Source organism: Barbus barbus (genome assembly GCF_936440315.1).
Source record: "Barbus barbus genome assembly, chromosome: 44".
NCBI classification, from domain to species: domain Eukaryota; kingdom Metazoa; phylum Chordata; class Actinopteri; order Cypriniformes; family Cyprinidae; genus Barbus; species Barbus barbus.
Window position 1 is genome coordinate 24,780,885 of NC_136722.1, and position 20,296 is coordinate 24,801,180.

Below are 20,296 nucleotides of genomic sequence, written 5' to 3' on the forward strand. Positions count from 1 at the left end.
ACCACCTAAAACACCTGAGCAACTGCATAGCAACACACTAAAACCACCCACAACAGCTAGTTTTGCATTGATAAACACAAACAAACACTGCTCAGATTTTCTCCAGAAATCATCCTGATCTAGTTTTAGTTCGCCCACAGATGGTTTGCTGGTGGAAGCACTAGCATTAGTCATGCGTTCGGAGCGTTTCTGCTCTTCTCGGCTATCACCGCAGCTGATGTGTACTAGTGAAGACAGGCAGCTCGAGGACATTTCCTATGATGACTCACGCAGCAGTGTGTAAAAGCTGTGTGATTGTGCTGTAGCAGCGGTGTGTCAGAGCGCCACCTGCTCTCGCCCGCGGTCTGTGCGCGCAGAACACCTGGCGACCCCCACGAATGCCCTGCGTTTGCCCGAGCGGAACCATCTGAGACGAGGGCGACATGGAGCTCCGCTGCTCAAATCATCAGCAGACATGAGACGACACATGAACCTCAGCTGGAGATGAATGAGGAGATCTAAGGGATGCTGAGACGCACAGACAGGCCATACGTAGATGAACAGATTGGAACAGCTTTGCATATGATTACTGTGTATGCTGTACATTGCTGTATGCATGAATACTCAATTCTCGTTCTTGTCAATTCTTGTCAAACACCTACCATCATAGACACCAACTTACTTATAATTTCCTTAGAAGCAGAGGAGGGTCCAAGACTCTAACCAGGCTCTAATCTCACCTAAACACTGAACAAGTCCATCAAAGGATTGAGAGCCTTTTGGATCTATTGGAATATATAACTGGGTGCCATCTGCATATAGATGATACATGATGTTATATTTACGAAAAACTGAGCCTAAGGGGCCCATGCAATTAAACCAAAAATTATTCAGACACCTGAATATATTATATTTTGCCTATAACAGTTTATGAATGCTGTTATAGATTTTATTTGATTATTAGAGTTATTTCATATTAGAATACAACACATTGGAATGATTTCTGAACAATCACGTGACAATGAAGACTGGAGTAATGATGCTGAAAATTCAGCTTTGATCACAGCAATCAATTACAGTTTAACAGATATTCATATAGAAAATGGTTATTTTGAATAGTAGTAATATTTCACAATATTGCTGTTTTTAATGTATTTATGGTCAAATAAATGGTGAGCAGAAGGAGACTTCTTTTTAAAACACTTTTATCTCAATCAATGCTCAGCAGATGAAATGAGATGTGGCATGAACACGACAGAAATGATTGTAAACTCAGAAATCTGACACTGACTGATGAGATCTCGGTTTATTTTGTGTTTGTTTAATTCCAGTCTCTTGTCAGAGTGAATTAATTAGGAAGATTCTTGTATATGTCATGTTATTTTGCATAACGAGCACATTCTGGTTGTCTGTGTGCACTGAATCATTGCAGTACAACAGCTGATTGCAGTGTAACCAGCCAGGGTGCGTCTCTCAGAGACGTCCCGACAGCCAGAACGCTTTCAGAACATTAGCTTCTGTCTCAAATTATGTTTCCAAACAGCTTTACTTAAACATAAACACACAGCAGTGTTCATTTGTGCACACTGCTCGTCTGTTCATTCGTAGACGAGAGCATCCATCAGTGAGTTTCACCTCAGCAGCACAAGCGCTTTATATAAACCCATCAGCAGAGGTCATGAGAGCTCAACTCCTCTCGCACACCAACACAGAGCACTTGTGTCAATCCACCCTCCCTCACTAGTGTGCTACTGCTTTAGACACTCAATTTGGCAATAATATTTCACGATATTGCCTGTTACAATATTACCTCCGCTGTGTGCATTAAGGTCTTGTCATTCTTGTAATGTATGTGTGTGTTTGTGTATATTTTATTTATTGTGTTATTATTTTAGTATCATTAAGATACTATTATAGTTTTATTAACATTTTGAGTTAGTTTTAATTAGTTTTTTTAATTTTCAGTGTTTATTTTAATGTTAAAATTTTAGCAAATGTGTTGTGTTTTTACCATTTTTAAATGTGTGTGTGTGTATTTATTATTTATAATATTATTTTAGTACCACTGAAGTACTATTATATTTATTTTAATATTTTAATAGTCTTCATTTTAATTTTAAGTGTAGTAATTTTAGTAATTTAATTTGTTTTATTTTTGTTATTATTACTATGTGTGTGTATATGTTATTTATTATTTATAATGTACTATTATATTTATTTTTACTATGTCTGTGTGTGTGTGTGTGTATATAGTAATAATATTTTTATTAGTAATAATGTAGCTTAATATATTTAATTATTTATTTAATTTAAAACAAACATTTAGTTTATACATTTTGTGAGAACAATTATTTTATATAACATTTTTTGTTTATTTTTTAATATATGTATAATATGTACATTCATATGTTTTTGTAATATATTGAATATATTATTGTTCATTTATCTGTAAATGAAATTGGCCAGAATTGGTCAAAATCTTTGCCATTTAACAGAATTTTTAGTTCCTCTCTGTGTTTTTAATCGTTTCATTCATTTTTAGATTAGGAGAAAATGCTGATTATGGCAAGGTAATACCAAATGCTAGTGGCTTGTGCAAAAAAAAGAAAGAAAACCGTACTGCATATATTTCTTCACCGTCTTTGGCATTCTTCTGATTGGCGATCCAGCAAACCGTTTTTGGAAACACTTCCTGTTTAAGCAGCCGCTCTGCTCTCTGTCTTCCCTGCAGGTGCTGTCGCTGGGCGCTGACGTTCTGCCGGAGTATAAGCTGCAGACGCCACGCATCCACAAGTGGACAGTGCTGCACTACAGCCCGTTCAAGGCGGTGTGGGACTGGCTGATCCTGCTGCTGGTGATCTACACGGCCATCCTCACGCCGTACTCTGCCGCCTTCCTGCTCAACGGCGACGAGGTTAGCTCTGGGCAGAACTGCAGCTACTCCTGCAGCCCGCTCAACGTGGTGGACCTCATCGTGGACATCATGTTCATCATCGACATCATCATCAACTTCCGCACCACCTACGTCAACGCCAACGACGAGGTGGTCAGCCACCCGCTGCGCATCGCCGTGCATTACTTCAAAGGCTGGTTCCTCATCGACATGGTGGCCGCCATTCCCTTCGACCTGCTCATAGACCGCACCGGGGAGGAGATGGGTGCAGAGGTGAGGGGGATCATGGGAAAGGAGGCTTTGAAGCTCTTATCTGTGCTCCAGCTCTTGTGTACTGATTTATCTTACACTTCAAACTTGCCATTTTCTACTGAATATGCTGTCAGCTTTTATGATAAATTTCTTGCCATGACCCTTTTGCATATTCTCATTTCACACTTTAAATAAAAGTGTCTGCTAAATGAATAAATGTTTATATATATATAAGGTTTCTGCAGGTCTTAAAAAGTCTTATACATCCTTAAATCAAGATACAGTTACTTAAGATTCATAAACTCCTGTCATTTTTACAACCTGGTCTCATAAAAATATGTACCTCTGTGCACTTTTTGTGCGACACCGTTTTTACGTACCTTACTGCATATTTCGCCTCAGTTTCAAAGAGAAATGTCCACTGAGTGGCGCTAAGACACGGGTTCAATACGTTTTTATTATGTTGATATAGGTATGTACTGCTGTGTTTTTATTACGTTGCTTCAGGAACGTATTGCGGCGGTTCAGAATTCAAATATCTGGGGACTGTCACTAAAAATGTATGCTCTATCGTGTAGGAAATATGCCCTACACCAAAACCAAACCTAAACCTACCCGATAGTGTTGACAAATGCAAAACATATTTGTTGATGCAACCGTGCCATTTGAACTTCCTTATATTTGGCAGATTTGAACTGTTTTGTCGAACTGTGAAATGTTTCTAACTTGCTAATACAAGACATTGTGTTCCTTAAAGGTATAGTTCATCCAAAAATTAAATTCCTGTCATAATTTACTTATTACTTATTAATTTCTGTCTTCTGCTAAACACAAAGGAATATATTTTGAAGAATGTGGGTAACAAAACAGTTGCTGATAGCCATTGACTTCCATAGTATGGAAAAAGATACTATAGAAGCCAATGGGATGAATGAATGATGACAGAATTTTATTTTTTTGAGTGAACTGTCCCTTGGTCTTAAAAAGGAGAAACCCTGCTATAAATCTGTCATTTTGTTTGTTTTATTGTCTTTGTTAGCCGACTCAGCAGACCACCCTGATCGGGCTGCTCAAGACGGCACGTCTTCTGCGTCTGGTGCGAGTGGCACGTAAACTGGACCGTTACTCTGAGTACGGCGCGGCCGTCCTCTTCCTGCTGATGTGCACGTTCGCTCTGATCGCTCATTGGCTGGCCTGTATCTGGTTCGCCATCGGGAACGTGGAGCAGAACCGCTCCATCGGCTGGCTGCATGCGCTCGGCGTGGATCTGGGCAAACCGCACAACAGCAGCATCAAGGGATCGGGACCCAGCATCAAGGACAAATACGTGACCGCTTTATACTTCACCTTCAGCAGCCTGACCAGCGTGGGCTTCGGGAACGTGTCGCCCAACACCAACTCTGAGAAGATCTTCTCCATCTGCGTCATGCTGATTGGATGTGAGTATGTTCTGGTTAAGGGTCAGCTGTAAGTTAGGAGGTCTGAGAGGATAGAATAATTTCTAAAAATCTAGATTGAAAAACTCTTAGAATCAAAATGATTGCATCATGTTTGTTTCTGATTTTGTTTCAAGAACTCAAAAAATTAAATTTTTTCTTTATTATTTAAAAAAAGAAGGAAAAATAATTTTTTCTTCCAAATGATTTTTTTTTCTGATATTTCCTTAAAGATACACTTTCTGTGATTTTATATATATATATATATATATATATATGTATATATATATATATAGCAAAATATTTTGTTAAACTACATTACAAAATTTTATATATAAATATTAACATATTTCATATAATTATATATTTTTACAATTCAGAGTGACCTGACAACAAAATTATTTCCCTTAAACCTAAATCCTTAAAAACCCCTGAAAATAAATGTTAATTATGAAATGAAATAAATAAAAAAGTATTACAAATATTTTATTTCAGCTAGTTGCCAACATTTCTCATTTTTAATTAGTTTAAATTAATGTAATAACATTCCTAAAACTAAAACATAAGTGAAGTGACATACGGCCAAGTATGGTGACCCATACTCAGAATTCGTGCTCTGCATTTAACCCATCCAACGTGCACACACACAGCAGTGAACACACACACACACACACACACACACCGTGAACACACACACACACACACAGCAGTGAACACACACACACAGCAGTGAACACACACACACACACACACAGCAGTGAACACACACACACACAGCAGTGAACACACACACACACAGCAGTGAACACACACACACACACACACACACAGCAGTGAACACACACACACCGTGAACACACACCCGGAGCAGTGGGCAGCCATTTATGCTGCGGCGCCCGGGGAGCAGTTGGGGGTTCGGTGTCTTGCTCAAGGGCACCTCAGTCGTGGTATTGAGGGTGGAGAGAGCGCTGGACATTCACTCCCCCCACCTACAATCCCTGCCGGCCCGAGACTCGAACCCGCAACCTTTGGATTACAACTCTCTAACCATTAGGCCACGACTTCCCCGAGTACAAGTAAAAATAAAATGAATAAAAACAACATATACATATTTAATAATAATAATAATAATGACAAAACACACAACACAACACAATTACTAAAACTTTCAAATTAAAACTACAATATATATACTTTAATATTGAATATAATTTTTATAATAATTTTTTTACATTTTGATGAGCCTTATTTCTATGTTATGATCTGAATCCGATGATAATGAACTATGTTCCAGACATTGAAAACGTTCATCATAAAATAGGGACATTGTGTGTATAAATTCAATTTTTTTACTTTATTTTTAATTAACTTAATAGAGCCGCAGAAAACAAATCAAGCATAACTGAGCCATTAAAGCATGTCTGAGTGTTGACCTTCATCCTGAATGTCTTGTAGTTCAGATTAAAGCTTCATTAGAGATGTGTGTGTTTGTTCTCTAAGCAGGTTTATAATGGAGCTCTTTTTATTGTGCACTTTATGATCAAACCTCATCACATGCTGATGAAACGTCCTCCCTTTCATTTTTTTTTTAATTTAATCAATCTGATAGCTCATTTTTGTAGGTCCTGATCGCAGCAATTAATGATAAATTGCCAAGTTAATATCACCGCCGCACATATATTAGACCTCAATAACCATGAAGTAATTTCCGTTTTTATGGCCAGTAGAAGCATTTATCATCGCTGCTGCAGAATTACATTTTGGAAAAGGGCGGAAGTTCAAAAAGAGAAGATCAACATGACATCTTCTATCTGCTACAAGATTATTCATTACATTCAACAGCTGAAGTCAGCAGACTGTAGTGATCAAACTCTATATTCACCATTTAACAGCTGAATGACTGCAAAAAGCCTCATTTCATCATATTTTCTTCTGTGTTTTTACTGCATGTAATGGCTTTGTTTCTGTTTTCTCTGTGTGTGTGTGTGTGTGTGTGAGTGTGAGTGTGTGTGTGTGTGTGTGTGTCTGTGTCTGTGTCTGTGTCTGTGTCTGTGTCTGTGTCTGTGTGTGTGTGTGTGTGTGTGTGTGTGTGCTAGAATTAATCTAGTCCAGCTGATTTTATTTTATATTATTTTTATTTTATTATATTTATCTTTCATTTGACATATTTGTAAAATAAAAGATAAATACTTTTTAAATTAATAAATTATCCTTGGTGTATTTAGATTTGACATATTTTGTTAGTTTGTTTTAATTTCCTATAGTGGTTTTCATTGTTTTATTACAGCAGTTTATACTGTATTACCAAGGCTGTAATACAGTGTTTTACTAAAACCATAAATTAAATGCAGTTTAACCACTATACAGTTTAAATAATATTTATTTTTGTCTTATGTTAATAAGAACTGGGTGGATTGTTTTATTTATTTAATAATAATAATGTTTTAATTATCATGAAAATCATGTCACGGTGTAAATAATCTTATCAGTGTAAATTGGATCTAAAGGCTTAATTTGCTTTATGCAAAATCTAATTTCTTATTAATTTCTTTAGATTTTTATGGTGAAATATGACACAGGTTTGACAGGTTTTTTGAGATTATGATATATCACTCTTTCATGAACAAACAGAAAAGGAGGAGATATTCTGTGTGTCACTTCTTCGACATGTATTCATTTAATCTGCATCGGCTTCATGAGAATCTCTGAGAATCGTGCTCTAGCGTTTGAGCTTCACCAGCTCTTTCTTTGTTGCTATTTTTTGCAGCTTTTGTAGTGATTCATAGTGCTGCCCACCTGCTCTGAGAGCAGTCGGTGACCACCGCAGTAACACAAGCTCTGAATCCAGACGCTTTATAGAGGCCGTATAACGATGAATACTTCAGGGCTGTCATTAAGGCTCATTCTGAAACACTTTCACTGAAGCTCTAGAGATTTATACACACTGGAAAGAAACATGTAGAACAATTTTCACTCACAAATTAATTACAAAGAAACAGCAAGTAACAGTGAATTAAACATGTAGAGAGCAGGGTTATAGTTAACGTGAATTAAAACTGAAACAAACTTTGAATTATTTGAAATAAACATCAATTGAAATAATAATAATAAAGTTTAATTTCAGCTAATTGCCAAAGTATATTTAATTTATTTAAAACTGAAATAAAAATGAATAAAATACTACACATATATAGACATAAAACTAAACAAAAACGACTAAAAGTGACAAAAACACAACAAGGATATTAAAATTTAACTAAAATTAAAACGGAAAATATAAAAATAAAAACAGATTCAAAATATTAATAGAAACTATAATAGTATCTAAATGAGAAAATAACACTAGTAGAAAGACTGAAATAGTGTTTTCTTGTAAAACATGTTTCAGGATATTTATTGATTTATTTATTATTATTTTTGAAGCATAGAAACAATTATTACTCAGAAATTGCTAGTTAATTTCACAAATAATTACAAATTTTTTGGAATTTTTCATGTAAAACAAATTCCAATAATCTGTTTTATTTACAACTTTATATGTATACATATATATATATATATAATATTTTGTATAGTGTAGAAAATATTTTCACACAGAAACTGGAAGTAACAGCAAGTAACACATTGAATTCAACATGAAATTTTCAAGTACTGAAATATAATTTTCTTGTAAAACACTTCAATAATCTTTGTTTTATTACAGCTTCAAAAAATCATTAAGCTCATAACTGTGTTTTATGCTGTGAGATGTTTGTAACAGTACAGCACTGTGCTAGTTAACAGCATAACTAGTCTTGTCCACCAGGTCGACCCGTGAGGAAATTGGCGCTGATCTAAGCAGATGTCGCAGCAGTAAAGTGTGAAGCATGTACCTGTGTAGGTGCTTCATCATGACGCTATTTTTAACCTTGCCCTTCCTGTTCCTGTTCAGCGCTCATGTACGCCAGTATCTTCGGGAACGTGTCAGCCATCATCCAGCGGCTGTACTCCGGAACGGCTCGTTATCACACTCAGATGCTGCGGGTGAGAGAGTTCATCCGCTTCCATCAGATTCCCAACCCGCTGCGCCAGAGACTGGAGGAATATTTCCAACACGCCTGGTCCTACACCAACGGCATCGACATGAACGCCGTGAGTCCAGCTGCTGCCTTACATCACCTTACATCCCCCTCAGGCCATCCGGGATCAGGATGAGTTTGATTCTTCATCAGGTTTGGAGAAATGAAGCATTGCATCAGTGTCTCAGCAATGGGTGCCGTCAGAATGAGAGTCCAAACAGCTGATAAAAACATCACAATAATCCACACCACTCCAGTCCATCAGTTAACATCTGGAGAAGACAAAAGCTGCATGTTTATAAGAAGCAAGTCGATCATTAAGATGTGTTTAACTTCGACTATTACTTCCACTAAAAATAGAGTCCATAACCCATAATAACACTGAAAAAGTCTCCTGTTGTCTCACTTAAAAATCCAGCCACATATGTTTAGAGCTCTTTTTAACATTTTTGGCTTGTAAACGCTGCTTGATCTGGAGGAAGCATTATTATAGATTAATATTTTAGTTGTTAAAAAAACGTCTTGATGGATGTGTTTCAGCTTTTGTCTTCTCCAGATGTTAACTGATGGACTGGAGTGGTGTGGATTATTGTGATGTTTTTATCAGCTGTTTGGACTCTCATTCTGACGGCACCCATTCACTGCAGAGCATCCATTGCTGAGACTAGGGTTGTAACGGTACGAGATTTTCACGGTATGATAATCGTCTCAGAAAATATCACGTTAATATAAATATCAAATTAAAATTTAACAACTTTTATTTTGGCAAAGTGCTGCACAACAGAGGTATTCTAAGTTAAAACATGGACAAACATGATATTCCTTAAAAATAATGTTTAAATAAGTTAATTATTATAAAGAATATTATTATTGTTGTCATAACTTTTAAGTACATTGTACAATGCTCATTTATTTCTGTCAGGACTTCAAGTTAAATTGAACTTTTATTTTGACGTGTTGTAGCAAACCTTTGAGTTTAGTGTATTTGACTGGTTTTTCTCAAATAAAGCTGGTTTTCTCTCAGAGCAGCTCATGTTTCTGTAGACGCTGAACACACCATTAGTGTCATGCATGCATACTTCAGTATGTAGCAGATAAAACGGCGCCACTCATATCTACTTTTGATTTATCCATCCATCAGATTGCGTGTTTTAAGTGACAACCTTGTTAATGTTATTCTGTAAATCCCATGTTCACGACTGTTCCCTCTGCATCACAGAAATTATACGGCCTTATAACTTGTTATAAATGCGACATACCTTTATCTGCACGGAGGGATGATGTCTGCGAATATGAGCGAATGTGTTGGATGTATTGCCTGCTTTTGCAGCCACTTTGCGTCCACATTTTTTGCAAATTGGATTCATCCTCAAGGACAACCCCACGTTTGTGTTTTTTTTTTTTTTATATCTACTTTTTTTCGGCGGGGGATGGAGATTAGATACAATCTCTGTCTCTGTCATTTCAGCAGAGTGAAGCAGCCGAAATAAATTGCATATGCGCGGGTGAGATTATTATATATATATATATTGTTTAAACTGTAGATATGCAAATGTTTACGGTATGATAACCGTGTATGTTCAAACCGCGATGGACCGTCATACCGGTATATCGTTACAACCCTAGGTGAGACACTGATGCAATGCTACATTTATCCAAATCTGCTGAAGAAACAAACTCATCTACATCTTGTGAGTCAGTTTTGGGTGAACTATTCCTTCATCACTAACAAACTCACTTGCATTACCTTTAAAGTGATTTGTGAGCTGGATTACATGAATGTGTATAATCAATAATGAGTTCATTTAGCAACTGTCCTCTACTGTTACCAGCCCCAAACGCAGAGTTTAACGAGATTACGCATTCAAGTAAAGAAAACAAATGAGCGTTCACCTCCGGCCATCAGCTCCTCTCATTAAGGAGCAGTGGAGCGTTCTGATTGGACAGTCAGAGCCGGTATGATTGCTGTGCTGCCGAGTGAAATGATGTGGACCATAATTTTTTCATAGATTTTTCGAAAAATTCTTTGAACCACTGATCTCTGAAATATTAAAAAGTTGATTTAAAGACGGAAAATACTAAAAAAAAGTATGATTTTTATGTACATGATATGTCTTATGAGACTGCAGATCCCATGAAGCTTTGCAAATGGCATAATCTAATCAGAGTACAATAAAACACTAATGATTCATAGTAATTAATAATGAGTATAAATATTAAATACTACTTTAAGAGTCATACTTTTATTCAGCGAAGACGCATTAATCAAAAGTGATAGTAAAGACATTTATAATGTTACAAAAAGTTTCAAATAAATGCTGTTCTTTTGAACGTTCTGTTCATCTGTGAATCTTGAAAAATAAAATGTATCCCAGTTTTCACAAAAATATTTAGCATCACCACTGTTTTCAACATTGATAATAATCAGCATATTAGATTGATTTCTGAAGACTGGAGTAATGATGCTGAAAATCCAGCTTTGATCACAGAAATAAATTACATTTTAACAAACATTCACATAGAAGACAGCTATTTGAAATTGTAATAATATTTCACAATTTTACTGCATTTTTGATCAAATAAATGCATGAGCAGAAGAGACTTTCAAAAACATTAAACAATCTGTACATTTTACTATGTTCCATTAGTTAATGTCAGTAAATGTATTAACTAGCATAGAACAATGCATTTATTACAGTATTTATTCATCTTTGTTAATGAAAATACAGTAGTTCACTGTTAGTTCATGTAAATTCAGAGTGGATTAACTAACGTTAACAAGCACAACTTTTTATTTTAATAATGCATTAGTAAATGTTGAAATTAACATTAAGATTAGTTAACATGAACAATATTTCTATGACATTTATTAAAGTATTTAACTAATGTTAACTAATGAACCTTATTGTAAAGTGTTACTAAAATATCTTACAGACCCCAAACTTTAGAAAGGACTACTTCTCATCATTTAATAGTTGGTTTTCTGTGCTCTTTCAGGTGCTGAAGGGTTTCCCAGAGTGTCTGCAGGCTGATATCTGTCTGCATCTGAACCGGACTCTCCTGCAGAACTGTAAAGCGTTCAAGGGCTCCAGTAAAGGGTGTCTGCGAGCGCTGGCCATGAAGTTCAAGACCACACACGCTCCGCCGGGAGACACGCTGGTGCACGCCGGAGACGTCCTGACCGCGCTCTACTTCATCTCCCGTGGCTCCATCGAGATCTTACGTGGAGATGTCGTGGTGGCTATCTTAGGTAGGCCGTTTCAAAAGATCCTCCAGGGATCCTCTTTTATAATACTTAAAACACTTAGGGCCAGTTTTACTAACAGCTTGCGCCAGCGAGTTTGTTTTGTTTTTACTTGTTTAATATATCTGTAATATATCAAGATGTATATCTTGTTTAATATTTACTTGTAAAATATCTGCCAGTGGGGTAAGAAAAATAATCTTAATTCAAAGGCTAAACACGATTATTTTTCTTACTCCATTGGCAGATATTTTTACTTGTTTTAAGCAAAAATTAACTAAATTTTGATTTTTTTTTTTTTTTTAAATACATGTTTTAAGTGCCAATTCCAAATAAAAATGGCCCTTGATTTTAAGCAACTTGGATCTGTTTTCTGTGATACATCCTCTTAAAGCCGTGCTAGCCAGCTGTATATCCACAGTTAGTTTGTACTGTAAGGTCAGTTTGACAGATTCTGTTTATCCTGCAGTGCCATCTACAGGATGTGATCTGTAAAACTGTGTGACTCTGAATGCGCACACTTGAAGAAATAATTCACCCAAAAATCATTTACTCACCCTCATGACTTTCCTGCATGACTGCATTTCTTCTTGTTGGAAAACAAAAGCAGATGTTTTGCAGAAGATCACTGCTGTTCTTTGAAATCATTCAATGACTAGTGACTGTCAAGCTCCAAATATGGGGGGGGGGGGGGGTTAAACTATTTTAACTATTAAAATAGTTCTTATGACTCATGGGTGACAGTCCAAGTCTTCTGAGGTCATAACAACATATGTTGTATTTATTTTATTTATTGTATTTATTTAGTCTATAGTATGTGTTGAATTGTTTGTTTGTTTTTCATGTCCTATGTGTATCATAAAAAAAAAGAAAGGAGGTAATGATTAAAACAAATATATATAAATAAATAATTTAATGCATAAAAGTAAAGCATTAAAATGTACAAGCGTAAACAAAATTGCAGGCACATTGTTTTCCAGTCCTGTATATATCATAAAAAAATTGATTATAAATAAATAACACACAGTTGAATGAATGAAAAAAATTCAATTTAACGCCTAAAAAGTATTAAAATGCACACACATAGATAAATAAAACTTTGCATTAAGGATAAACTAAATTCTAAGCAGCATTTCAAGTTGCTTTCACTGTAATGTAGAAGTAAAATATTATGGGATAAAAAGGGTTAATCAGCCAAATCGAGTGGCAGTGTTTACATTTACTAGCAGGGCTTCCAGCTACAATTAGACCAAAATGTAGCCAATAGTCTTAATAAATGTATACATCTCTGTTACTCTGATTGTTTGTGAATGTGTCTGATGGTGATATTGTGTGCTTCCTAGGGAAGAATGATATATTCGGTGAGCCCATCAACCTGTACGCACGACCCGGCAAATCTAACGCAGACGTGAGGGCGCTGACGTACTGCGACCTTCATAAGATCCACAGAGACGACGTGCTGGAGGTGCTGGATATGTACCCGGAGTTCTCTGATCACTTCTGGAGCAACCTGGAGATCACCTTTAACCTCAGAGACGTGAGTCACGCTCACTGTGAAGAGCTTTCATTGTGTTCGAGTTTGCTGTGTTTGGCCGAGCAGTGGTTTGGGTGGATTTAATAGATTTCTCTAACACATAGAATAAGAAAGCTTGACCAAAGTTCTTGTGGGGAGAAGAATTTATTGAAGGTAGCTGTGTAGCAGTTCTACAGCAGTTAGCATATCATCCTTCAAACGATCTTAACCCTTGTAAGAGTCCTAGGTTCTCCCTAGCTTTTCCCAAAGTTCAACAGATATGTAAGATACACATAATCTTTCAATTGAATGGAGCAAAAACACAGAATTCATCGAGGTGTGCATGTTCCCTTACAGACAAACATGATTCCCGGATCTCCCAGCAGCGATGATTCAGACTGCGTCGGATTCAACAAACTGCGGAGGAGAAAACTTTCATTCCGACGACGGACAGAAAAAGGTTTTCCTGATAATTGATGTTCAGTCTGGATTTATTGTAGATTCCATCATTTAATATTCTGAAACACACTATTTACAGATGATATATACAGACAGTGGAGCTGTTTTGCATGTCCGTGTTTGTTTCTCCAGATGATGCCGATGCTGGAGAGATCAAGAAGAATCAGAAACCCGTCCGGAGAGGCAGAAAACAAGCAGCCTGTAACAAGAATGAACTCAACCCGGGGTGGGAGGAGCCTCGCAATTCTGTCTCCTCCCACTCCAGTGGTGATGAGGGGGAGGAGCCTGTGCACACATGCCCCACCCCTCCCACCACGCTCATGGATGTGACTGAGGGAGAGGGCGATCCCAAAACAGGAAACACGTGCAACGCCCTATCAGGTGACAGAATGACAACAGTAAACTTCCATAGCATTAAAAAAAGGTCAAATCATTGAAATAATAATATTAGAAATATTCAGAATTTAAATGTTATAATATAAAGTTGTATAACTTAAAAATAATATAATATTATATTAATATTTTCATAATATTGTGTATGCTATAATATGAAAATAAAAGTGTTAACATTAAAATGTTGAATATTAGGATTTTTATTTGCATTTTATAAAAACACAGGCATTATATCAAAAACCTGAGCCTTTTGTTTTTTGATGTGATTGCCACTTACTACAACTTTAGTTACATTTGAACAAGATTTGATTGACATAATGAGTTTTTTATGCATTTTGATATTTGAACTATATTTTTTTTTAATAAAAGACTCAATTTACATAACATTTAAATATGAATTTTATATATATATATATATATATATATATATATATATATATATATATATATAAATAAATAAAACTAATATAATATTTTTCAGTAGTGTCCTGGCCAAGAGAACAGCAAAGGGCAACACAACATGCAATCAAACAAACAAACAAAATATATAATATAATACAATATAAGGCAATATAATATAATAAAAATAAAAACTAAACTAAAATAAATATATAAAATAGGAATAATAATAATAATAAGTGAAACAATCATCAAATAAAAAAATAATTAAATTATGGTAATATAATAAATTAATATGAATATTATTTAAACAAGAGTACTTAGAAATATAAATGTTATAAATCATGCTGTATGTGGTAGTAATGTGTGTGTGTGTTGTGTGTGCCTCAGGTGCATTCTCAGGTGTGTCTAATATCTTCAGTTTTTGGGGTGACAGTCGGGGGAGGCAGTATCAGGAGGTGCCCCGCTGCAATCTCCCGTCGCCCTCGCCGCATCCCAGCACCCCCCTGCGCAGCATCAGCCGCCAGCAGCGCAGCCAGATGGAGAGCAGACTGGAGCTGCTGCAGAAACAGCTCAACAGGTCTCAGCTCACTGCAGTCAGAACACCTGTGTCCACTCAGCCTGCTGTCTGAACCAACTGACTCACTAAAACCACATTCACAAGCTTTCAATGGAGTTGCTTTAACAGTCTGACAGCGCCACCTATGAGTATAGGAATGAATTGCATTGCAAGTCTAGCTGTGCACAGAACTGTTTGTGTGTGTGTGTGTGTGTGTGTTCAGACTGGAGAGTCGCATGTCGACGGATATCGGCGCGATCATGCAGCTCCTGCAGAGGCAGATGATGCTGGTTCCTCCGTCCTACAGCAGCGTTTCCTCCCCGCCGCAGGTGTCCATGTTCCCCGAGATCCTCGTGCAGCCCGTCACGCCGCAGGAGTCCAAAACACCGGCTTCTCTCTCACAGGTAACACATGATCATTGTTACTGCTCACACCACGCTTGATCCATTTGAGAGAATACATTAGCATATTACATAAAAAAATAATACCCCATTACAATCATGATTTTACTTCTAAACAATTTGCTAGTCACAGTTTTATGTCATTCTATTTAGTCCATCAAGAGGTGCTACCATCTCACCAAATGCTACCATCTGCCAAATTATTAAAATTAGTATTAATTAATTTATGTATTTATTTATTTGCATTTCAAAATATATCTAATTTATTTTATTACATATATGTCTATGTATAATATATACATTATACTATATATACTATACTATATATAGTAATATAATAATTTTAAATTATTATGACACACAAATATTATATATATATATATATAGTACTGCTGTCAAACGATTAATTGCATCCAAATTAAAAGTTTTTGTTTACATAATATATGAGTGTATATTGTGTATATTTATTATGTATATTTAAATACAAACAAATGCATGTATATAAAAAAAATGTTATGTTTATATGTTTAACACATTTTAATATAATATAATATATAAATGTATATACAGTATACATATATAGTTTACTACTCAGTTTTCCTTTCATTTAGTCCAACAGGAGCTGCTAGCACCTAATAAAGTCCTTGAATACATTTTTGTAATAAACAAAAAACATTTGAATTAATTTCTATATCATTTGGATTTATTTATTTATTTGATTATTTATTGCATTTATATCTGTGTTTGTGTGCAATATATAGAAGTCTAATATAATATTTTTTCATATTAAATTATAAAGGTTATATGTTATTAAATGCATAATATTATAAATATTCTAACATATTCAAACATTTTGTGTAATTTATATTTAATTTCTTGCTTTTTTGTAATATATATGAAGTAATATATTTTTTTTTTATTTAAAGTTTTGGCTGAACAGCTGAGTAGCTACTATAGCTCTGATGTTAATGTATGAACACTGCTCAGGTTTGCAAACAGTGTGACAGCAGCAGCGTCTCTGCTGTGTTTTCTCCTCCAGTCCTGTGAGTTTCTCAGCAGCTCCGCGGAGCTCCATCCAGCGGTCAGCGCCGCTCCTCGACCCGGATTCTCCAGCCTCGGGGCCCGACTGGAGCTGGAGCCCGACCCCGACATCCACCGGCGCTTCTCCCTACAGGAGCCGCACACGTCCCTGAGCTCACAGACGCCACAGAACCACGGCTCAGACCCCGGGAGCTAGAGAGACCACCACCAGACCAGAGGAGGACAAACCGGACCAAAACCTGGCTCTGGTTTCGCTCTGCGGAGGTTCAGAGATTCACTGGAGGCGGCTTGACTCGTCCAGTATTGGATATCCCTAAACGAATAATGATGATTCTTACTAATTTCAAGTAGCCATTATGTCTTGCACTGAATTTTCCAGACTCTCTCGATCTTTATCTTAACGTCTGCGGCGCTTCCAAAACTGACTGAACTCGTTAGTGTTAGCTGGCCTAACTGAAGAAAACCCTTCTAATAATAATAACGTGATGTGTTCTGTGTGTCTGTCCTATCATTGCCACCATTTCCTGTGCGTCGATGAAGGAGGCGGAGCCTCAGGCCCCGCCCAAGCACACTGGATTGGCCGGATGAGGTGATTGGCGGGTGTTTAAGGCTATGCTGTTACCGATGAAGCATATCATGTGTTGTGACACTGGACGAAAAATATGCAAAGAGTTGATCGCGCGTCACGTCCCGCTTGGCTTCCGTTCGTTTGTTTTTCAGCTTTCTCTTTCAAGCTGACGTGATTTTTGTAGTTAGAACACGCTAGCTTTAGCAATACCGAATCCTTTAAACCACAAACGAAACCAAATATCGCAGATTGGGTTGGACCAAATGTTTTTCGTTGGTTTTTCCTCATCGTCTGTGGTGTTTACGGCCTGCAGCCACAGTCACGTGATTATTAATTATTATTTGGTACATTTATGAGCTCTTGAACTTGAAAATTAATTGGTTTTGGTTTTTCCATTGATGTGTGGACCAATGAAAAAAGAAACTATATAAGCTCTTAAGCATGCGATAATAAACACTTTTAATATTTAGCCATTTATTTTATATCAGACTTACCATTATTATATTTGCAAATGACTATAATATTTAATAGAAGCATTTTTGGGGAAGGACATATTAGCATGAGAACGTGTTGTGCATCAGCCTCCGTACGTGAATCATGACCACGATTGTATCGTTCTGCCTCTAGGCTTGAATTTAGAGGTTTTTAATTGTGATTTATGTTTTGTTGATACCAAATATTATATCTAATTTGAATTAAACTGGTAAACTGAACACAAGGACGGTTGATTTCACCGTGTGTCTCTGTGAAAGAACTGTTCAACACTACTGCATTGATTAACAATCGTCACGTTTACTTTGAGTAGGGCAGGAGTTTGCACATGTTTATGTAGTTCATATTTGTTATTCATTTTATTGTTATTATTATTATTGTTGTTGTCTCTATAAATTCTGTTTATCTATCTATTCGGTCTTTTTACCGTCATAAACGGGTGAATCTCACAATAACACATCAGGTCAAATTTGACTCCATTATCAAAAACAAGGCAACAAAAAATATATTGGTATAAAGACAACAAAATCTATTTTTAGGATTTTTCTATTTCATATTATTCTCAGTGATGATTCTCTTTAGATTGCAATTTATTATTCATTATTGCAATCTATCTATCTGTCTTTCTGTCTATATAAATTATTTATTTATTTAAGGGACAATAGCATAAGCATTTTTAACATTATGGACATTTTTGGGACATTTTTTCTCTAAATTTCTAAAGTTTCAAAATAAAAAAAACAGTTTTTTGTGAGATTCACCCTGTCATGGCTCTTGTATTTTGTTGGTAAAGTTGGAGAAATCTCTGACACGAAGTCATTTAGTTTGAGTTGTTTGTTAGTAATCCAGGTTTGCTCTTAATCTGTGTCAGGCGACTGTGAGCGCAGAAATGCAGCCTGCTTGAGTCACAAAACACGGCTTCATTGTCCTAATGCTCCGACAGTAATTAATGGAGGTTATATAACGAGATTATTGTGTTTCATTCTGTGATTATTCTCCACGTCACTGGATGATGATCTGTCCTGCTGAGTGGGTTTTGTGTGTGTAGTGTGTGTTTTTCTCCGCTGTGCACTTTACACCGTCTCTCTTACTAAAGAGGAGGATCTCTGCTCTCTTTAGGTCTATTTACAGGGATTTGAAGCCAAGGGCATTTATGCCATCAACTTTAGACACAGATCACATAAAACCGGCCAAACGCACCCAAATCCATGCGATTATACTATTAAACAGGCTTTACCAGTGCGTCAGTTTCCAATCACGATTCCTGTATGTACATATTTTTCAATCTGTTGGGTTTTAATTTATTTTGGTTATTCGTTTACACTGGATTGCTGTTTTTCTCCTTCCTGATTTTGCTGTACATAAGGAAGTCTTGTAAAGAAATGAATTCTTGGCATCCCTATAGCCGACACTATGCAGAATCGCATTTCCTTGGCATGCTTCGAAATTCAGAAAATAAATAAAAAAGAGAAATACTGTAGAGGAAAATAAACATGTTTGACCTTTTTTCTTTCTTTTTTTAAATAAACATGTGAATATCTCTGTTAATAATGATGTAAGTATATGAGTTATTATATAATATATATATATAAAGGTAATAACAAAGCCAGATTGAACTTGTGCACACTTTATCTGCATGCTGCACTGCGAATCATCTGCGGGTCTTTCACAGAATGTGTCGACTGAAGCACTGTACTTCCAGCTCACTGAGAGTCACTTCATGTTCTTCCAGCGCGTGGAAGGATGGACACTGCTGTTACGTTACTGACGTCTGGGATCGTGTTGAAATGAGCTGACGAGATCGGACAGACTTCAGAAAGTCTTGATTGTGTGCTAGCATTATAAACGGTTGACTTTATAAAGTTTCCAAATATTTATTTCAATAAACTTCTTTGAGAACAACTGAAATGGCTGTTTTTTTTAATGAAACATTTTATTATTTTTTAAATTTCTAGGGAAAATTGTATAAAAATTAACCATTAATTTGATATTATACAGGTGATTATTATGATTAATAGTAGCAATATGCACCTTTCCACCTGATCTTTTTTAAACAACATCTATATTTGAAATTAAATAAATTTATTTTATTATTTTAATTGTATGAAAGTTATCTAATAAACCTTACTGTAATGATACATCTGCAGTTATTAAAATGTCTTTTAAACAGTCAGATGCAGTTGTTTTTAATAATCAAGTGGATTATGCTCTCATCTTTGTGTAGATAATCATATACCAAATGCATTATTAAACAAACTTTATTTATAGAGACTCATTAAACCAGTATAAAACAGAGCAAACTACTAAATTATTTCAAATAGCTTTGATTTGTCCACTAGATGGCGACATTTAACCATCCGGGAATTCTCAGCAGTGATTTTAGTTTAATTCTTCATGCAGTGATCTGGGTATTGTTTAGTTATGCAAACAATATTACAGAGTATTGAGTAAAACTAAAAATGTGGAAGGTTTTGTAGTTTTTAAATTAATATTTCACATTCATGAGACCAAATTTAACTTAAAATGATATATTAAATTGTAATATATACGTAAATCTTTTAAAATTATTTAGGATTTATGCATTTGCAATAAAGTCAGTAACAGATAAA

At 35.8% G+C, this 20,296-nt stretch overlaps 1 protein-coding gene across 1 annotated transcript in view; it reads left to right on the top strand.

The window, feature by feature from the left end:
* kcnh2b (potassium voltage-gated channel, subfamily H (eag-related), member 2b) overlaps positions 1 to 19,226 on the top strand; it is a gene marked incomplete at its 5' end in the record, with an annotated part of 187,655 nt that extends 168,429 nt beyond the window's left edge. Inside the window, 10 exons of the mRNA XM_079406765.1 lie at positions 2,711 to 3,145; positions 4,176 to 4,563; positions 8,492 to 8,691; positions 11,616 to 11,868; positions 13,206 to 13,399; positions 13,733 to 13,835; positions 13,967 to 14,215; positions 15,017 to 15,206; positions 15,409 to 15,589; positions 16,626 to 19,226. Coding sequence (XP_079262891.1) covers positions 2,711 to 3,145; positions 4,176 to 4,563; positions 8,492 to 8,691; positions 11,616 to 11,868; positions 13,206 to 13,399; positions 13,733 to 13,835; positions 13,967 to 14,215; positions 15,017 to 15,206; positions 15,409 to 15,589; positions 16,626 to 16,823 — 2,391 coding nt within the window. The 3' untranslated portion in view covers positions 16,824 to 19,226. The remainder of the gene's footprint in view (positions 1 to 2,710; positions 3,146 to 4,175; positions 4,564 to 8,491; positions 8,692 to 11,615; positions 11,869 to 13,205; positions 13,400 to 13,732; positions 13,836 to 13,966; positions 14,216 to 15,016; positions 15,207 to 15,408; positions 15,590 to 16,625) is intronic.
* Between the last annotated feature and the right edge of the window lie 1,070 nt (positions 19,227 to 20,296).